The sequence below is a fragment of the Pezoporus flaviventris genome, unplaced genomic scaffold (genome assembly GCF_033815535.1).
Source record: "Pezoporus flaviventris isolate CSIRO_AGI_PZ_B2104156 unplaced genomic scaffold, CSIRO_AGI_Pfla_v1 ptg000066l, whole genome shotgun sequence".
Taxonomy (NCBI): Eukaryota; Metazoa; Chordata; class Aves; order Psittaciformes; family Psittacidae; genus Pezoporus; species Pezoporus flaviventris.
Genome location: NW_026892614.1, coordinates 10305105 through 10326846, shown reverse-complemented (window position 1 = coordinate 10326846; position 21742 = coordinate 10305105). Strand labels below are relative to the sequence as shown.

The window sequence follows — 21742 nt, the reverse complement described above, 5'->3', positions numbered from 1 at the left end:
TGTTTTCAGTCCAAGATCCAAATTGCCATAGAGTGCCTTTAGTTTGCTGTACTAGTCACCAAAGTCCAGCAGTGCTAGGTATGCGTTATCAGTGTCATGATGCAGCCATGTATCACAGGGGAAGAAATGAAGTAGTTGAATAAATCTGTCCAGATAGATTCCAGGTTGAAATCATCGGCAAGGGGAATAGTAAAATTGATAAGCTCAATGAGATAAAAGAAAGATAAAGGAAATAATATAATGTCTATTTAAGGAAATACTAATGGAAGGTCATTAGTAAATATGCTGATTTTTATTTCATTTTTCTTCCAAAGTAGTTCACTGGTCTATAATAGAATTGCTCACTTTGAATCATGTTATGCTTTGAGCTCTATGTGCTGTTGCCATTGTTTTTACATTTCATAGTTGTAAACTTGATTACACCAACAGTGATGATGTTTAAGCTGACATGAAATATTACAGAGGCATCATCTGTGAGCTTGACATATGCAGTTACTGCTTTAAATTTTTTCATCACCTGCAGTTTTCACTTTTTCTTTATTGAATGACTCTCTTCTAAACAGCTGGTCATGTAAATATCTGATCCTGTAAATGTACTGTAAGGAATCAAGCAATTAAATATATTTTCACTGTATTACCAGCTTTGGCATCACTAGCTTAATTTCTGTGCCTCATTTTTACAGGTGAAATATGCATGCACATATATAAATGTCAAAGAAGTGAATAGGTATCTCATTTTATATATTGTGTTCATTATTTAGGATTCCAGTCAAATTGAATTGCTAAAGGAATTAATGGATCTTCAGAAGGATATGGTTGTCATGTTGCTGTCTATGCTGGAAGGTAGTTAAAATTTAATCTGAAATCCTCTTTAGAAGCTATTCAAGCAAAGTTTTTAGCTTTGTGATTTTCTTTACGTGACAGATAATGCTCTGTCTTCCTTTTTAATTTTTATGTCTCAATTGTGAGAAGAGTTGTTAGGTCTTAAAGTGATTGGGAGATTTATATAGTGTAGTTGATACAGTTTACATTAATTCTGAGTGCCAGAACTGTTTAAAATCCAGCCCTGGCCAAAATTTTACTTTGTTTCCATTAACTGGCTTCTCTTTTGGCTTAGGTGAAAAGTTCTTTTTTACTATTGAAGTTGGAATTCTGAGTTCTAAGAACTGAACCATTTATCAATCATTTTGTTAACACCTTTACTATATTGCATTTATTTTCATAGTGATTTTAGCCATAAAGTACAGACTTTGATTTGTCTAGTGACAAAGTTCAAGGTCCTTTATAGGTAATACACAAAATTATGATTCCCCAGAGAATGTGATTACTGTCAAGAAATACTACTCTTTCTTTAGCTCCTTTATGGTACTGTATTACTGTTTCCAATACTAGAATAACCAGACATACATATAGGTGATCCAGAGATCTGTTTTGCTTCTTACATATATCCTATCACATATATTTTCTTGAGAGAACTTTAAAGGGCAGGAAATGGAGTAGATTGAAGTGTAGCATGCATCGCTACTGCTTTTCTCCTGGAAGGTCATGGAGAAGCAAATTAAATTCTTAGTGTTTTAGGCTGTGCTTCACCAGCAGCCTACAGAGCTACTCATCCTAAAAAATATGACACTCTGTCAATGCTGCACTACAGTAAAATTCACACTATGCTCTCTCACGTTTAGTGCTATATTAAATGTAATGGATGACTCTGTGTAAGGCTTGTTAGTTTTTCCTTTCCTTAATGGCTAATATTATTCACTTACGTTTTTTCCATGTCTTAGGGTAGTGCTGTTAGTAAGAGATTTCTGATTTTATTGCTAGCTTTCTCATGTGTGTTAGCCAGTAGTTTATCATTCTTACTTGTTTAATTATTTCAGTAGTGATTATTATTTACTTTTTTTTGCTAAAACATTCGCTGCCATCAGTATCTCTAACTTTATGTCATTGCATATAGGTAATGTTGTGAATGGAACTATTGGCAAGCAGATGGTTGATATGCTTGTCGAATCGTCCAACAATGTGGAGATGATTCTGAAATTTTTTGATATGTTCTTAAAATTGAAGGACTTGACTTCCTCTGATGCATTCAAAGAATATGACCCTGATGGTAAAGGGATAATTTCAAAGAGGGATTTTCACAAGGCAATGGAAAGCCATAAGCATTACACGCAGTCTGAAACTGAGTTTCTGCTGTCATGTGCTGAAACAGATGAGAATGAGACTCTGGACTATGAGGAGTTTGTGAAACGATTCCATGAACCTGCCAAAGACATTGGTTTCAATGTTGCTGTTCTCCTGACCAACCTGTCAGAACACATGCCCCATGATACCCGCTTGCAAACTTTTCTTGAACTGTCAGAGAGTGTGCTGAATTACTTTCAGCCTTTCCTTGGACGCATAGAAATCATGGGCAGCGCAAAGCGCATTGAACGAGTTTATTTTGAAATAAGTGAGTCAAGTCGGACTCAGTGGGAGAAACCTCAGGTGAAAGAGTCAAAGAGACAATTTATATTTGATGTTGTAAATGAGGGCGGAGAGAAAGAAAAAATGGAGCTTTTTGTTAATTTCTGTGAGGATACCATCTTTGAAATGCAACTGGCTGCCCAGATCTCTGAATCAGATCTGAATGAAAGGTCAGCAAATAAAGAGGAGAATGAGAAAGATAAGCCTGAGGAACAGGATCCTAGAATGGGTTTCTTCTCTCTTGTGACCATGAAGTCAGCATTAGTAGCTCTTAAATATAATCTAATGACTCTTATGAAAATGCTCAGCATGAAGAGCCTAAAGAAACAGATGAAAAAAGTGAAGAAAATGACCATGAAGGACATGGTCATGGCTTTGTTTTCTTCTTATTGGAGCATTTTGATGGGCTTACTACATTTTGCTTGTAGTGTTGTCCGGGGCTTCTTTCGCATCATATGCAGTTTGCTGCTTGGAGGAAGCCTAGTAGAAGGCGCGAAGAAAATCAAGGTTGCTGAGCTATTAGCTAATATGCCAGATCCCACTCAGGATGAGGTGCGTGGGGAAGGAGAAGAGGGGGAGAGGAAGCCAACAGAAGCTGTATTGCCTACAGAAGACTTGACAGATCTGAGAACTCTATCAGATGAGAGTGATCTACTCTCAGATATATTTGGTTTGGATTTGAAACGAGAAGGTGGACAGTACAAATTGATCCCTCACAATCCAAATGCTGGTTTGAGTGACTTACTGGGCACTCCATCCATAGCTCCAATGCCTGAAGTGCAGGAAAAAGTCCAGGTAACTGTATTTTTTATTTCTGCTGTCATATGTTAGCTATTTTGAAACAAAATTTGCATTTGTGTTTCTTTCAGTTTCGGGACATGTTTTTTAAGTAATCAACCATAATTACTGGGGTTTACCCTCTCTGATGTGATAAACTTGAATTCCCACAGCTGCCTTCTGCTTCAGTGTTACAATGTTTCTTCATTAATGTAAATTAGAGGATCATCTTCTTTCAGGTTTAATTTGTTGTTTTGTTGTTGTTTGTTTTGTTGTTTGTTTTTTTTTTTAAACAAAAAGCCTAGCATTTTGCACTCCTGGTATCCTTTTAAATAACACTGTACTGAATAATAGTTTAGACACTTTTATTTAATCTGACTTTCTGTAGGAGCAGGTGAAAGAAGATGAAAAGGAAGAAAAGGAGGAAACAAAATCTGAACCTGAAAAAGCAGAGTATGTATTACTTTAACCTCTGATCCTATGAAATGTTTCTTTCACTGAAAAAACCCACCTTGATTTACTTCTTTGCCTTTAATTTTGTGTCCATTCACATTCCAGTTAGGGTTTTGAGCCCTCATCCACATCCATGCACGTTTGCAAGGAAATGGCATGTAAATAACATCACTCTGAGATTTTATGAATTTCTCTCTTCCAGCAATTTATTTTCTAATATCAGTTTAGTTTCTTTTAGTTTCAATTTTTGATTGATTTTTTTTTTTTTTTTTTTGGCAAGTCTGAAAGACAGAAGAAAATCTCTTGTTAAAATTGTAAGAGCACCTGAGTGCCTGAAACTTGTTATCCATCTGTGGTAGAGAGTGAATCTTTTTTGCCCCTCCCATTCACTATGACCTATTTCAAGTTATTTGGATTTTGCAAAATCTTAATATCCCAATGTAATTTTAGTGAATTACTGAGTACTCTCACGTCTTTATGTAAAGAACTAGTGTTAGCATTTGATAAATAATCATTTTAAACTTTTTAGGATGCATTAAAAATTAATGAGATTAGCTCAGAATGAAAAGAGTGGAAAGTAAAACATAGTGCTTGGTTTTAACCAGTAAAATGTATGGTGCTCCTTCCCTGTATTTTATGGTTTCTGATACATGTGTTATTCTGGTATGTGTACACTGCCTGCAGCTGATACATCATTGTCAAAATTCTAAGTGGGTGCCTTTGTCTCAAGCTTTATCTTTATTGCTCTTGTGGGATGACACTTGCCCATAACAAAAACTCTTCTTCCTAATCAGTACAGCAAATTTCTAACTCCGTATAATTTTGTGAAGTCTTGCTGACTTTTGAAGATCATTACATTGCGTATTGCTCAGCTTGACTGTGTGAGTTGCAGTCATTCCTGTGTTCTCTGTGACGATTGCAGTGCCTGACACTGTTATCTGCCCTGAAGCCACTCCTGACATAAGACAAACTTTCACTTGAAAAGTGAATTTTAGTAAGAGTGTATTTTAGTAAGAGAAGCAGCTTAGGACATTGGCTATTCTGTTTGTAGATAGGTATAGAGAAATTAATAATGTAACTTCTAAGTTGCCTCTGACTCTGGTTTAGCTTCGAATGGACTTCTGTGATCCTTTCATCTATCATGTTATCATATCAAATTAACTTCTAAGTTGATTCACCATTCCTTAGATCATGTGTTTGGAGAGCGCAGCCCCCTAACTATGACTTTCTATAATTGGGCAGCACACTGATAATCAAACATCAAATGCTGTCAAGCTTCCTTAGTCCTGTTTCCTCCTGAAGTGAGTACTTACGAATTCCACCGTTGGGCAGAAATTTAAAAATTGAGGTTTGACTTGTAAATGCAAGAACCAAAGTTTTCCTTGTGGGAACCAGGTAGTTCCAAGTGCATAAGGTTGGAGGGGGAGGGAGTGCCAAATACAGGCACTCATACAAACGTACAGCTGTCAGCTTACAGGCATCTGTCAGCGCAAGTATTAGCTGCACAGTTATGAAGCAGACCTCAGGTAATAAGGTTGGTAGATTGTTGATTACCTGCCAGTTAGCATTCTCTCTTCAAGGTGCCAAACCAGTAAGTTTAATTATCTGTAGACTTTAACCAGACTGTCACCCTTGCCAGCTCTTCGGACTGAAGAGACATATGTCCCCTTTTTATTCAGGTGTGTGAACTACATGAGTCATGCCTCGCGAAAAGATGCAGTGGACTCTTTTGGGGTGTGGTTTAATTTTTTTGTTTAGCAATTTTATTAACTTGACATGTTATTTTGGCTTCATTTGTATCCTAAGAGGAGAAGATGGAGAAAAAGAAGAGAAAGCCAAGGAAGACAAAGGAAAACAGAAATTAAGACAAATTCATACTCACAGATATGGAGAACCGGAAGTTCAGGAATCGGCTTTCTGGAAGAAAATCATTGCATACCAGCAGAAGCTTCTTGTAAGTTGTTCTCTAGACTATGTATTAGCTGTTGGCAGGGATGTGTACCACCATGTTATTCTACCAATGTAAAGACAAATTTACGCTTGATAAACCTAATTTTTCTATCACCATCATCTGTAAAAAGTACATAAAGTCAAAGGTTTAACTCAAACATTAGAGAAAAGAAACACACAAACAACTTAGTAGAGATGATACGAATTCTTGGGAAGAAAATTATGGTCCAAACTGTAGACCTTCAGAGATGCCTTTTTATGTGAATAAAATGCCCAAATTTTCACAGCAGTTTGTGAGCCTGTAAAATTTGTCTCTCCATAAGAGGCAACTATCCTATTTATAATTCTAAAAAGCTCTATAGGGGAAACAAACCATGCAACAACCTTATAAGTATTGTGGAATAATTATTACAGGGCTTTGAGCAACCTGGTCTAGTGGCAGTAGTCACTGCCTGTGGCAGGCGGTTGGAACTAGATGCTCTTTAAGATTCCTTCCAACCCAAACCATTCTATGATTCAATGAAATGAAGCAAAGTATATTTATGTTCTGTTTCTATTTTCAGAATTATTTTGCACGAAACTTTTACAATATGAGGATGTTGGCATTGTTTGTTGCTTTTGCCATCAACTTCATCCTGCTTTTCTATAAGGTAAACTTGTCAAAATATTACTTTTCAAGTTGTATACTGAAAAACAGTCAGGTTTTGTAGGTGGTACACTATGGTAAAACTGCCTAGTCTAACAGATTAAGTACCTGCTTCATACTGCCACTTCAGAAATCTAACACAGTGGGAGCTAAAGTGTTTATGTGAGGTAATAATAGACTTCCAGTACACAAATAGCTATTTCTAAAGGTCTGTTCTGCAGCAGAGGCAGCATACTGAATGCCATACCCATGCCTCAGATGCTTCATTTCACAGTAGAGTGACTCAGACAAGTCCAGCCTTCACTGTCAAACTCAAACATGTCCACTAAGATATTTGCTTGTGCCATTATCCTCCCCTGAGAGGGTGTGAACAGCAAATAGAAGGCACATCATCTTAAGCTGCCTAGAACATCATTGATCTCATTTGTCAAGACTTTTAGTATTGTTAATGCAACTCTAGAGTCTTCAGACTGAACCTGTTTTTTTGTCAGAGCCCTACTGATAAGAGCTACATGTGGGATTATTAGGAGTTAACTGGATTTCTTCCTAGAGGGTTATGTCATTTCTTGCATTTGAGGTGATAAAATTCAGCAAGGTTCAAATTTGCTACTGTGGGCAGAGAGTAAAAAAAAAAGCCGAAAAGAAAATGCATGCTGACACAGATTGCTGTAACAAAATTAAGGAGTCTCTGTGAGGTATGCTATGTGGACATTTTTATGCAAAAAAAAATAATTTTCCTTTCAATTATATTGTCCTTGTTAGCATTGTTTTCAGTTACACTACTTAGCTTGTAGTAGTGTAAAGCTCCTGTCAGAGGAATACAACTGCAATATTAAGATTCAGTGATATAAACAGGTCTCCACCTCTGCTGAAACAGAAGAAAAGGAAGTTCCTGTCGTATCTACTGGTGAGAGTTTCAAGCTGAACAGCCTGGAAAGCGATGACGAGAGGGTCATTGCAGTGCATTATGTCCTGGAAGAAAGCAGTGGCTACATGGAGCCCACACTGAGGATTTTGGCCATCCTACACACAGTCATCTCATTCTTCTGCATCATAGGGTATTACTGTTTGAAAGTAAGAAAAAATGAACACTGCTTTTTCTTCTGTCTCTGAACTTTTTTATCCATTGAGTGCTATAAATATGAAAAAAATCACAGCAACTTTGTTCAAGCAGTTCGAGGGACTGGGTAAAGAATCATTGCTCTGTTAGTGTAACCTATACAAAAATTGTATGTTTTGTGATGTGGGAATTTAGGAAGTTACAGACCAGAATCTGATTTGCTGTGCTGACACAGGACCATAGGATCAGCATTTGCGCTGTTGGCATGTTAGCCAATTACAGCAGAAGCAGTTTGTGACTGTCATAGGCAAGCTGTGAGTACCCATGACCAGAGGAAGCTAGAGGACAGTGTCTGCATTACTAGTCTGTCAACTGGGTCATTTTAAAAGCACGCAGCATTTTGGACTACCACTGCTGCTTGTTGAGCCTTCTTTTCATGCACACTCTAGTCATAGTGTTTTGCCAGGAACTTAAGCATCTTTCAAAGGAATGTCTTGCTGAAGATCTCTTTAGGGATGTAAAAAATAAAGATGCCGCATTTACTGGTAAAATGCTGCTTCTGATTTAGGAAGACTAAATGATATAAATCTCTGGAGATGGGAGGAGTATATCTGGGATATACTACCCCCATTTTTACACTCCCCCTGAGACAAAAACTGTAGGTCAAAATGCAAGATCATATTAAATTAAATGGACCTTTGCTATGATGCAGTATGGCTGCTAATTTGTCCTTATAATTTCTTTATTAAGCTTTTATTTGGTCCTCAATTTTTTTCTTTGTTTAATGGATATTACTTTTTCTATGCTAAAAAGACATGATCTGTATTTGTAGTTGAGGCAAATGGTCCTATACTACTGCATTAAGTGGTCAATTTTAGTCTCTACTTTAAGTGTCTCTGCACATCGATAAATACTAAAACACATTTTCCTGTTCCAGTGGTTGGCACACAGCATGAAGCTTAGATTTCTGGCTTTTGAGATGTCCTCTCTCCCACCTTGTAGATTTTTTTCCTGACTACGACTTTTTGTTACTTGCTTATGTTGTGTTTTTGAACTACATTTCTAGCCGAAAGGGAAAGACTTTATTTATCATTATCTGCCATAATGAATTACCTTCTTTCAAATTCTGAAACCCTGAATAAAAGACCAACTATGGTTTCAGTTTCTTCTCTTTGGAGATGTACTGCTTTCAAAATTGAAAATCTTCGTAACTACATGTCTGTGTATGGTGTGTTTGCTTCTGGAGATTGCTTTGCATGGAATTCACTACGTTTTTCTCAGCTGTGTGAAAGATTCAAACTTGTTGTCGTATCTAATGCAATCACCATGTTTCTTGAGCAGTCTAATTTTTATAATTACAATTTCAGTATACTTGTGCTCAGTCTTGACTAGTAGTGCAGTCAAGGACAGTAAAGCAAGGTGGGTGAATTTTAGGGACCTGTGAAATAATTCCAGGGAAAGGTATGGTTTATTTTTTTGTGGTAAAAGATTTCTAAGCAAAATCCACTCCAGTTACACCTGCTTTCTTGGAGTGTGCTTTGAATGTCAGCCAGCTGATGAAAGAGATTTGTGGATAAAGCCTGATCCTTACTGCTCAGGCATCTCAACTGCTGGCAAAGAACTACAGAGCAAAAATCAAGTATATGGAATGTGAATGTGATTTAAGGTTTTTTTTTCTTTTTACTGCTTCTGATCTATCTTTGCTCTGTGCTGTGAAACCACTGCTTTGCTTCCCACTATGAAACCTCAAGAATTCTTTATCAAATGAAAGACAGCCTCTGACAGCTCTGGGTATCAAAATGCAATCCAAAAGTGGGATCCCAAATTCTAAGCATTTTAAAAAGTATTTTTATTTTAGCTCTCTTTCATTTGTCTAGCTCTAATAACTGCATAGAACTGAAAGATCTTCAAATTTTATTTGAAGGATCCCTTTTCAGGGTTTTTGGACATCTTTTCACAACTGTATGGTACACTGTAGTTATATGATTCTCAATGACCAGGTCCTTGTGCACCTATACTTTTGAGGTGTTCTATTCAATTGTCAAGACTTAATTTTTTTAAATACTACTTTTGTTTTGTTTAGTTCTCATACTTAATTTTTCATAACAACCAGCTTTTCTCAAAAATTTGCAGACTTGTCAGTGCATTTTAAATAATTCCTGATATCGTTTTCAATGGCAGGTTCCACTGGTTATTTTTAAGAGAGAAAAGGAAGTAGCAAGGAAATTGGAATTCGATGGGTTGTATATAACTGAACAGCCATCAGAAGATGATATTAAGGGACAGTGGGATAGACTTGTAATCAACACACAGTGAGTTTTTATCTGCTCCATCTCTTTATTGCTTTTCAAGGAATTGTTCTTCAGTCTCCATAATTATATAGTTGATCATCCATCTTGTCTGAAATAAACGCCAGTTAGGGATGTATTACTAGCAAGGGTATACAAAGTATTTCAGGCATCTGTTATGCTAATGTTTGCTATTAGTTTTTAATCTTATTAATTCCTGGGGTTTTCCTTTAAAATCATCTCTGTTTCATGAAAGAACAAAAAGGCTTTTCTTTTTTTTTTTTTTTTTTCAAGCAGAGTGATAGTTTTGTATTGCTGTCAGTTCAAAAATGGGCTGTGCTTTGCATCCTTTTAGTGTGTGTTGGAGGCTCTCAGGGAACATATTTAAAGTCCTGACTTTAGAACCCTGTCTTCAAGCATCGGCTTTGCCGCTCTTTGTCAGCCACATTAACATGGTTAGGCTGAGTGTCAGTTGGAAACTCATTCCAATGACTTCACAAATGACTAGGTGACAATAGCAACAACAAAGAGCCTCTTAGAAATTAAATGTTTGTAATTTTTATGACATCATAGTCATGACTACATCTTCTCATGACTGTCTAAAATGTAATCCTGTTTATCTGTAATTTTCAGGTCTTTTCCAAATAACTACTGGGACAAATTTGTGAAAAGAAAGGTAAGGCTTATTTTAAAAAATATATATGAAGCATAATTAACTAACAAAAATAAGATCATAAAATAATTCAGTGGGGTTAATTAATAAGTGATGACATTTTTACAACTATTTCAATGTGAAATACTTCCCCTTAAAAGGAAAAAAATAAAAAATCTCTAGAATTCCTAATCAAGACACTTGGGTTATTTTAGAAACCTTTTTAAGCCAATTAAATATGTTTAGTCATTTTTTTTATTATTTTGGTTTGGTTTGTTGTTTTTTCGTTGTTTTTTTTCTTAAAAGAAATAACTAGTAGGGGTCAAATACTAAGAATTATTATTTTAAACAGAGCTTTTCATGTAGGTAGGATGTTCAAAAAATACCTTTCCTTTATGACCTCACAGTGTAATTTCTGTTGGTGATGATGTTAAGTTATTCTCCTTCTGGTTGATTGCTTTCCTCTTCCTGTTTTCACTAAATAAGTAGGAAAAGCTTCTGTTTGACACCATATTTTGCCTCAATTGGATTGACTGCAAATGAGCAGAAAAAAAAAATAAATTATTGACTGATATGAGAGACAGATGGAAACAAACAGCTGAAAATGTTTGTGTATGCTAAGCCTCTTGAATTCAAAAACCAAGCTAAAAACCGGATGGTCCACCCAACTGATTCTCTTGAATATTCCTCCTAACTTTAGGTCATGGATAAATACGGTGAGTTCTATGGCCGTGACAGGATCAGTGAGCTACTAGGAATGGACAAAGCTGCTCTCGATTTTAGTGATGCTCGAGAAAAGAAGAAACCAAAGAAGGATAGCTCCTTATCTGCTGTGTAAGCATTTGCTTCTGGTTTGTTTGTCTGATTTTTGTTTGTTTGTTTTGTTGTTTTTTTTTGTTTGGGTTGAGGTTTATTTTTTGGTTTGGGTTTTCTTTTTGTGTGTTAAAATCACAAGGGCCACGAGGATGATCAGGGGACTGGAGCACCTCCGTATGAAGATAGGCTGAGAAAGTTGGGGCTGTTCAGCCTGGAGAAGAGAAGGCTGTGTGGAGACCTCACAGCAGCCTTCCAGTATCTGAAGGGGGCCTATAAGGATGCTGGGGAGGGACTCTTTATTAGGGACTGTAGTGATAGGACAAGGGGTAACGGGTTCAAACTTAAACAGGGGAAGTTTAGATTGGATATAAGGAGGAAATTCTTTCCTGTTAGGGTTGTGAGGCACTGGAATGGGTTGCGCAGGGAGGTTGTGAATGCTCCATCCCTGGCAGTGTTCAAGGCCAGGTTGGACGAAGCCTTGGGTGGCATGGTTTAGTGTGAGGTGTCCATGCCCATGGCAGGGGCGTTGGAGCTAGATGATCTTAAGGTTCTTTCCAACCCTAACTATTCTATGATTCTATGATCTCTAAGACCAACAGACAACTGGAAGACACCTAGTAACTCACTGGTTTGGTTTGGTTTAGTTCAATGCTTTCTTTTTATAATGGTCAACTGGCACCATTTTCTATGACATATCACAATGTTCATGTTCAGTGCCTAGCATAAAAGGAACACTATTTCTACACACCGCAATAAAAATTATAGTATTTCCTACCCAGTTGCCTCAGTTATAAGTAGTGAATGTTTCTAATCTGAAGAATTCTTTCTATTGTATTAATAGTAATATTAACAAAAAAATCTTCCAAAACACCTGCGTTTAAATTCATTAATTGGTAAGAATGATCATATTTTCATACGGTGAGTATCTTTCTTAACTGTATTCTCTGTTAGATTAGCCTCCTGAAACAGTGTGAAAGGAACTTTAACAAAAAAATTCAATACCTGTTAAGAAAGTTCATGCAATGAGCTAACTAATTAAAACTGAATCTTCCCAGTTTTAGTTTGTCTGTCATTTTGGAAAAAGGTTAAATACTGCTGCAAGGCTATTTTTCTGTTTGAAATTGAATTAATGATAGTTGTTCCTCAGCTGGCAATGCCATGTAGGAGCTCTGAACAGCTCTGATGTACAAACATTAAAATGATTCAACCTGAATAGTTCAGAGTTTTCTGATTCCAGTTAATGTTAGCATCATTTGATTGCCTGAGGATTTTTACTTTTTTTTGAAGGGAAGAATAACTTTTGAAAACTTACAAAGTTATACTTGGAACAGCTGAATGCAGTAAGCCTTAAGAAAGAAGCTGTAAAATGTCTAGGTGTTGTTAAAGGTGATGAAATACTAGTGCAGGTGGCAGCCAAAGATAACACAGGCAATGTCTCACAATTTTCGTATCGTTTATTCCCACTGTGCATTCTCACGCCATGCCATCCTTCACTTTCGCTAAACTCAGCTGCTACTACAACTACCGTACTACAGTGTACGACAACCTGTTCAGTAATGCAGGAGTCAAATTTCATTCAGTCTAGGAAAGTAATCTAAACCAATACTACACAATGATATTTCAAGAGAAACTTGAAACCATACTGTTCCTTTTTGATTCATTGCCCTAGAGCTTAAATTCTGTATGATCTCATACTCTTTTTAGTCTTTTTGCTACTTTATCAAAGTAGTGAGAAGAAGTAAACAGGTCAATGCAGTATTATGCATGTCATCATTTCTTTGCTATCCATATCAGCTGTACTTTAAAAATTAAGATACGGAAAAATGAACAGTCCTGTCCATAAGCAGTCCTGTTTGTGGTATTTCATATATGAGACAAATGAATAGGTGGAATATGGTCACAAGAATATGTCAGACACTAGGAGTGAGTGGTATTGGGTCAGAATAAAGTAAGCAATTGCTACAATAATAATTTCGGAAATAAATTTCAGGAGGTTTTGTTTCATTTTGCCACCCAAATACTTTACTAAACAGTGTTTGAGTGAGAAACTGTTCTTAATATTTTTTACTCTGTTTTGTTTTGTTTTGTTTTCATGCTAGGACAGTTTCCTATGAATTTTGATTTCTTTAATAACTCAAATTTGGGACTGGAATTTTTTTTATAGAAAATTGTATCAGCACTTCTTAGCTGTGCTAGACTGTTGTTGGAGAAGCCATTTAAATGTTCAAGAAGCACTCCTGGGTTTGGTGAAATGGAAGCATGCTAGATTCATCTTTGAGTACTCTGTAGTATCTGAGCACCTTTGAGACTAGTATGATTCTAATAATTTCTTTCAAGATATGAATGCAAGTTTTGTTATAGATGTATCTTTCCACCCTTGTAAAATTGAAAGAAAAAAAAAAAAGTGTCATTTTTATTTCTCTAGTGTATGTAGATTTGTTTGTTATACAAATATCATCTCTGCAGTCCTAATCAGACAGTAAATGTCACCCACTATGGATGGAATCACCATGGAAGAAACTTAGATGAACCCTTAGGTTTTTGTTTCCACAGAGTTGCTGTCTATCATAGAGGACTAATGAAGCAAAACCAATTGCTAACCATGCCATCAATGTGCCTAGAAACCTGTGATCAGCTCTCATTCTTTAAAAAAGTTTTGTGACACCTCATGAGAAGTTCACTGTGAGGGTCGGGAGGCACTGGATCAGGTCAGGTTGCCCAGAGAGGTTGTGGCTGCCCCATCCCTGGCAGTGTTCAAGGCCAGGTTGGATGTGGCTTTGAGCAACCTGGTCTAGTGGGAGGTGTCCCTGTTCATGGCAGGTTCCTTCCAACACAAACCATTCTAGGATTCTGTATATGTTCTTGATTTGTTAACCTAGTAGTTTGTTGCCTTTGTGTACAATAAAAAAAAAAAAGAAACAGAAATAAAATAAATGGTTAAAAAAAAGAAAGTTCAAGTCTGTTGAATCTTATTTAACCAGATAAGAGACTCTAGAATTCACCATTAGTCTCTATGCCTATGTTATTTCTTTCTTTACAGAGCATAAATAATATAACATACTCTTTTGCCTGCTCTGAGCTGAATGTATAGGCCTGTGAAAGTTCAGTGGAGGCAAATGACTATAATTCACTGCTAATAAAGGGCAAAAAAAATGACCCTAAAGGAGTTATTGTATAATCTAAACATTTTCTGCATAGAAGTAAAATGTATGTATGAAAGTCCTGCCTTGGGAAAATTTGAAAGCAAGGATCAAATCTTTCATAAATCAGAAAACTTCTACTACATTTCTTCTGCTTTTCCCTTTTTGTTCAAGTGGACTAATACTCCTCAGAAAGAAAAATGAATTCTTAATTAAAATAGGCTGTAGACTCTTTGGAATAGAGACCTTGAGCTAAGTTTGATTTAATGCTTTTTTCAATTTAGTAGCTCCATTTCTATATATGTAGTGTTTGTACTATTTTACAGGAGGCTCAACTTGACTCTTTTGCCTTACAGCTTTATGTGTAAAAATGGTGTTAATGTTTTATAGTATTAAAGAGGAAATAAAAGAATGTAATACAAGTAGGATTTTGGTATTTGAGTGGCAAAGTATTCCTTAGTAGAGTAATATTCAAATAAAACTCTTAACTTTATGTTATTAGTGGCTTCGGCTATAGAATCATAAACTCATAGAATCGTTAGGGTTGGAAAGGACCTTCAGATCATCTAGTTCCAAACCCCAGCCATGGACAGGGACACCTCACACTAAACCATGTCACCCAAGGCTCTGTTCAACCTGGCCTTGAACACTGCCAGGGATGGGGCATTCACAGCTTCCTTGAGCAACCCATTCAGACCTTAAGTAAGCCAGGGTTTAACTCTTGCTATTCCTTCTAAGGCTTCAGATAATTCCATATAAACATGAGGCATAGAAGTACTATATGCTTTCGTATCTGGCGGCTGTATTACATCTGTCAGCATTATTTCCACTTGTTTAGTTACTGTCAGCATCTCTTTAGGAACACTAAATTCACTCACATTTTAAGGATAAAAGTAGAACAGATGACATTTTTCATGATATTATTTATATTTGCTCCTGAATTATGATCCAGATTTTTTAGATTTTTTTTTCATTGATTTACTACACATGATCCAAGCCTTTCCAAAAAGAAAAAGTCAAGTATGCATTGTGTTTGCTAAGTTGTATTACTTCTCTATAGCGGATAAAAAAAGTGCTTCAAGTGAGTTAATGGTTTTAATTCTAGTGCAAAAAATGTAGCCTAAAGTTGAGATATTTATTTATGTTGATAGAGTGGGAAGAGGATTAATATTTAAAGGTATTAATCAAAGAAATACAAGTAGAAAATTTGGAGAGAACAGTTTACAGTACCAGTCTGTACAACATGATAGTTTGCTGAAGAGAGCAGTGGAAGGCTAATACAACAAAGAAAAAAAACTGTGGAAGAAACTGGGATCCCAGACCTTCACCCAGCATTCCAGGTGTGGCCTTACCAGTGCCAAGTTAGAGGGGAAGGGTAACCTTCCCTGACCTGTTGGCAGCCATCCTCGTGGAGCACAAAGTACCGTTAGCCTACTTTGCAGTGAGTGTGCGTTGCTGGCTTATGTTCAACTTGCAATCCACCAAGAACCCCAGGTCCTTTTCTGCAAGAGCTTTTAATGTACATTTCTCTCATTCACATTTATCCTGATATTAGTGGGAAAAGCAGAGGATATAGGCTTCAAGATTCATTTCAACTCCTTTGTTTGTCTTTAATGTCATCTAATTGTGTCACCCAAAGGTATCATAATATGCTATCATAAGTAATGGTGTAAAAGTGGTATTTTTGGGTTCCAGATTCTCTGACCTTTTTGACTTTAGGCTTAGATAGGTAACATGGGGAAAAAAAAAAAAAATCTCTTTTTTTCCATGTATTACAAAGTTCATTTCACTTGTGTGCATATGATAACATTGCAGACATCAATCAGCATTATTTTGATGAATCCAAACCAGTATCTATACATATTTTCTGTCCCCATTTTTTGTTTTTGTGGTTTTTTTTTGTTTGTTTATTTGTTTTGTTTCTTTATTGTTTTTTGGTTTTGGTTTTGTTTTTTTGACGGGTCCATTCCAGAGTAAAATGTGAATTGAATTAGAACAAGGTTCTGATGTATTTCAGCTTTTGGAGAAATAGATCAGCTGGGTTTTTTTGTGTTGTAAAATGAAGCTCATTTATTTATTTTTGCAGGCTAAATTCCATTGATGTTAAGTATCAGATGTGGAAATTAGGAGTTGTTTTCACTGATAATGTAAGTTTATGAGAGTATGTTTGTGTGTATATATATGTCTGCACATGTATGTATATATTAACTTTCTACAAGGCAATATACACTTGTTAGCCCGAAGTGCTTCAAAGGGAGGTATGAAATACTCTGGATTGTATTTAATTTATTGCATAGGTGAAGAAAATCTTAGACGCTTAGAAAGACATTGCTGAAATCTATTCCCAGTTGCACGGGTTTTGGATTATTTGGTCAATTCCTATCCCCTTCTGATGTGCTTTATTCAGAAGCAATAAGCAAGAACTGCACTGTAGAATTTGAAAACTATTTAAATTCTAACTGCTATTTTTCATATTGTTCATAAACCTTATGAACGTTTGAAAATTCCTGGCGCTTAATCTGATTGGTATAGTTAATGTATGTGGAAAATTTGAGTCTTACAATTATTGCTTGCCTAGCTCAGCTTTATTGCTGGTGGAAAAAATGGTTGGATAACAAACAATTTTAGAACTAGGGGAATGAAAGTGTAACCTGACTTTAGATGAGAAAGACTAGAACAGTAAGTTACCAGGTCTACTGACAGCATGATCTGTAGTTTGTTCAGTATTCATTTGTTGGGTTTTCTTTCTCTAAGGGAGGGACTCTAATTTCTGTTATAAACATGTAAGTCCAATAAAAATTAAATGATAGCGCAAATGCTGAAATTAACATTTGTAGTAATAGTAAACTACTTCAATAATACTTACATGTTTAAGTAGTAGCTGTAGTAGTTTGAACTATTAAATTCCTTTTGTTGCTTACAGTCTTTTCATGTCATTAATTGCCTTCGTGATTTAATATTTAAATGTAATTATTTAGAAATTCATAAATCATTTAAATCAGAAAAAAATTTACATTGCAAACATTTAAATATAAGGGCTTGGCAATTTCAAAATTAGTTTTTACAAGTTCAAATTTAGAATACATCAATTTTGACCATGTCTTGTGAGCTTTTTGTATGCTGATTTAACATTTTTTGCACAGAGAAAATTCTTACAGATCCCAAGCAAATTCCATGTTAAAAAAGAAAAAAATCTATTTAAAGAAAAGAGCAGTCAAGCAATTTCTTTAGTGTTTTGAATTAAGTTAAAGATAATAGGCAATGAGTTTTATTTTGTGATGTACTTGTTTTTTTCTGTTAGTCTTTCCTTTACCTAGCGTGGTACATGACCATGTCAGTCCTTGGCCATTACAACAATTTTTTCTTTGCTGCTCATCTCCTTGACATTGCAATGGGATTCAAGACATTACGAACTATCCTGTCATCAGTGACCCACAATGGTAAACAGGTATCAGCTGTCATCTCTTTCCAGCTTTTTCGCTTGCAGGGCAGATTTGTTCGTGACTTAACTCAGGTGCTCTGCAGATTGGCAACAGAATTGTTTTTTCATTGTAAAGTTTAGAACTTAGGTTAGTGGGGCAACTAGCCAATGGTGTTTATAAGCATAAGAAAGTGGGACTAGGATATATGACAGTAGCTCACTGTTACAAGCAACTGTGTCATAAAGTTGCTGTTAAATTTTTTTTCACGTTTCATCTAAAGACAGGTCCAGTTGGGAGTTACTGTTTCTGTTAGAGGACTGTTTGAGAAACTCAGCTTTTTGATGATAATTTTTTTTCTACAGAAGCTATGAAATCTGAAATTAAGAATAGTCCTGAAGTTTTGTACATTATCTAATTATGTATGAAGTGAGGGGACATTTTTTATAATTGGGAACTTTTTAGTTCCAAATCCCATTGGCAGCTATGCAAGAGAAATACCAATTTGCAGGATATTGCAGTTCACTTCCAGCTGCTTTCTGTAAAGCTCAAGGCAAAATTTTAATGACGCTGCAGTTGAGCAGTGGGGCATTTCTTGCTGCTTCTGTGAGGTAGATATTATAATACTAGGAATAGTTAGTTTTATGTGTGATTTCATAGATGTAAACAAAATTGTTTTAGTATTAAATGAGTGGAAGTACTCTAACATAATTATACAATAGGTAATATTAACAGCAGTACTATTAGGTAGTAAACTTTCAGATGTTTTTGTCTGATCGTGTGGGGATTATATAATTCTAATGCATTTCTTGACTGTGTATGTATGCATTAGATTTTGCAAGATTTGTCTTTGTAGTTGTGGTTCTAAAGCATTGTTTTCCTTCAAAATAAAACAGGTGAAATGCACATTTGCATGAAAGTATGCAGATTTATTACCACATATTACAAGGATACAAGACAGATAAAAAGTAAAGTTTTCCTTCTGCTAGTACATACAAATTATTGTTACTTTCCTTCTCTCAAAGAAAATTGTATAGCATAATTACACGGTGGTGTTATATCCACTCTATAATTTTGTCTTCCAGCTTGTTCTAACAGTGGGATTACTGGCAGTAGTAGTATACTTGTATACAGTAGTGGCATTCAATTTTTTCCGCAAGTTCTACAACAAGAGTGAAGATGGTGATATGCCAGACATGAAATGTGATGATATGCTAACAGTAAGTCTTATTTTGCTTTCTGGATTTTTTCTTGAACTGTTGTGGTTTTGTCCTGATCTTTTTGTAATTCCTATTCATACTGTCATGTCATTAGACATTGATAGGAAAGACTATATTTGAAGGCAAAGGAACAAATGCAAATACAATCCCTAACACCTAGAGTATACCCTGTGTATGTTAAAAAAACACATCTGTAAATGAATAGAAGACGTGATGGCTTTGCAGTTGTGGATGGTAGGTAGAGGTTAAACCACAAAGAATTTCTAAAATGTGTTGCTATTACTGTCCTTGTAAAAGGATAGTCTTGTACAACAAAGTTAGATCTATTTCAATATATCATGTAATATTGAACTCCTCTAGGGAACTGACACCATTTAAAAGTTACTGTTATTGTCATTGCTACTTTCTGATAGGGAGTGAGAACTTTGGACTTGTAGTTTGCAAAGCTACTTTAAAGAAAAGGAACCAATCCCCTGCTCTTGACCTCTGACAATGGTTTCATAATTTTCTGTTAAATTATAGCACGATAAGCTGGAAATTTTGCATTGCTGGCATCACACATAACTATACTGAGAGACCTGTTAAACCATTTATCAGATCATTGTTTCACAGTATTAGTCTCAGAATCTTTTCATTACAAACTAGCCTGTCTTCTTCACAAGTCTCTAATTTTGGTGGGTTTTTTTTTTGTTGTGGTGGTTTTTTTGGTTGGTTGTGTTTTTTTTTTTTTTCTTCATTTGGTTGGGGTTTTTTGGTTGTGCTTTTGTTTGTTTGGTTTGGGGGGATGGTAATGGCTTTTCCTACTTGTACGTTACTGAAACGATTGTATCTGAATCATGGTTTGCTGCTGGTCTTAAGGTAGTTTAGTCTGTGATCTTTCTGACCTGTTGCGTAATGACAGAACATGAAACAATGCAGCACAGCAGCATTTCACCACCCTCAGAAATATACACGACCTCAAAGGGAAGAAAAAGATGATTTAAGTAGTTGACATAGTATAGTTCCTAGACCATGTTCCAGTTCTGCCAATTTCTGAATTTGCAACAATGGGTATTTTTACTTTTTGCAGCAGACAAACATTGTACCCCTTTATTTTGTGTTTTCTAGTGCTACATGTTTCACATGTATGTTGGAGTGCGTGCTGGTGGAGGCATTGGTGATGAAATAGAGGATCCAGCAGGAGATGAATATGAAATCTATCGGATTATCTTTGACATCACTTTCTTCTTCTTTGTGATCGTCATCCTGCTTGCAATTATTCAAGGTATATGTTTGTAATCCATGGACTGAAAGTGTTATTTTGCAGTACAAAGATTTTAGTGCTATGGTAATTGCACACCTAAGATTCAGCCAGCGAATATCATGAAGCACAGATTTATATAGTAAATCACACCCATCTGGCTTTTATCCATACTGTCTTCTTTCTAGTCTCTTGAAAATCGACAGGCTTTTAACAGGATCAGTGGAAGCTAAAAAAGCTCCTTGCTGTGAGAATACTGGCATCACTACAGTTTCTATCTTCTCATTGCCTTTTCTAAAAGCCTCCTGTAAATAATCAGCAAGACTTGGAGCTTGTGGTAAATTGTTTATAACTCTTACTCAAGCAAGTTTTTTAAAGTGCTTTGGGAGGGTGCAGAATTTTTTTTTGTTTGAAGTGGCCTATCTCATACTGTTTATTTCTTTATTTTGCGAGTGGCTGAAGAGTAGAAGCCGTAGCTGTCAACCTTTGAGTATAATTCTCATCTGGTATTCATCAGTTTTACAGCACAGCTGTATCAGTAGTGACTGTGGAGTTAGTCCTTTGTATTGGTGTAAGAAAAGGGAGAACCATAAATAGTTTAGAATCTGAGCCATAGAATTTGTGGTGGTTTGTCTTCTTCTTTCTGTATCTCCCTGAAATGACCTTTTACTTCCATAAAGCTCTGACAGTGGAACTTTGTACTGCATGACAACAATAATCATAGAATCATAGATTCATAGAATCGTTAGGGTTGGAAAGGACCTTAAGATCATCTAGTTCCAACTCCCCTGCTGTGGGCAGGGACACCTTACGCCAAATCATATCACCCAAGGCCTCGTCCAACCTGGCCTTGAACACTGCCAGGGATGGAGCATTCACAACCTCCCTGCGCAACCCATTCCAGTAATGAGAGAGAATTCACACTGCTATGACCCTTTCTGCGTCTGCCATGTAATTAATCCCTGAACTCTGGCACTGTAAATAAAACATTTTATAATTCCAAATGATACTGCTGGCTGTGACAAAGAATACAGAGAAAGCGGAGTTACTAAGTGCCTCCTTTGCTTCAGTCTTTACGAAGGCCAGCCATCAAGAATCCCAGACCCTGGAGGCAAGAGGTAAAGTCTGGAGGAAGGAAGACTTTCTCTTGGCTGAGGAGCATCAGGTTAGAGATCATTTAGGCAAACTTGATGCCCACAAATCCATGGACCTTGGTGGGATACACCCACAAGTTCTGAAGGAGCTGGCAGATGTTATTGCTAAGCCACTCTCCATCATCTTGGAGAGTCAGGAGAGGTGCCTGAGGACTGGAGGAAAGCCAGTGTCACTCCAACCTTCAGAAAGGGCAAGAAGGGAGAACCCAGGAAACTACAGGCCGATTGATCTCACCTTAGTCCTTGGAAAGGTGATGGAACAGCTCATCTTGAATGTTATCTGTAAGCATGTGAAGGAAAAGAAGGTTATCAAGAGTAGTCAGTGTGGATTCACCAAGGGGAAATCTTTCTTGACAAATCTCATAGCCTTCTGTGGTGAAATGATTGGCTGGGTAGATAAGGGAAGAGCAGTGGATGTTTTCGACCTTGACTTCAGCAAGCCTTTTGACACTGTCTCCCATAAC

General features: G+C 36.3%; 1 protein-coding gene across 5 annotated transcripts in view; it reads left to right on the top strand.

Annotated features, from left to right (window-relative positions):
• Window positions 1-21742, top strand: part of RYR2 (ryanodine receptor 2) — a 380332-nt gene that overhangs the window by 352159 nt on the left and 6431 nt on the right. For all 5 annotated transcript variants that reach the window (XM_061471193.1, XM_061471190.1, XM_061471195.1 and 2 more), the window contains 13 exons: window positions 762-843; window positions 1955-3258; window positions 3629-3693; window positions 5500-5647; window positions 6207-6293; window positions 7145-7363; window positions 9531-9661; window positions 10271-10313; window positions 10990-11123; window positions 16332-16392; window positions 17547-17693; window positions 18750-18884; window positions 19992-20148. In XM_061471193.1, the coding sequence (XP_061327177.1) occupies window positions 762-843; window positions 1955-3258; window positions 3629-3693; window positions 5500-5647; window positions 6207-6293; window positions 7145-7363; window positions 9531-9661; window positions 10271-10313; window positions 10990-11123; window positions 16332-16392; window positions 17547-17693; window positions 18750-18884; window positions 19992-20148 (2713 nt within the window). The remainder of the gene's footprint in view (window positions 1-761; window positions 844-1954; window positions 3259-3628; window positions 3694-5499; window positions 5648-6206; window positions 6294-7144; window positions 7364-9530; window positions 9662-10270; window positions 10314-10989; window positions 11124-16331; window positions 16393-17546; window positions 17694-18749; window positions 18885-19991; window positions 20149-21742) is intronic.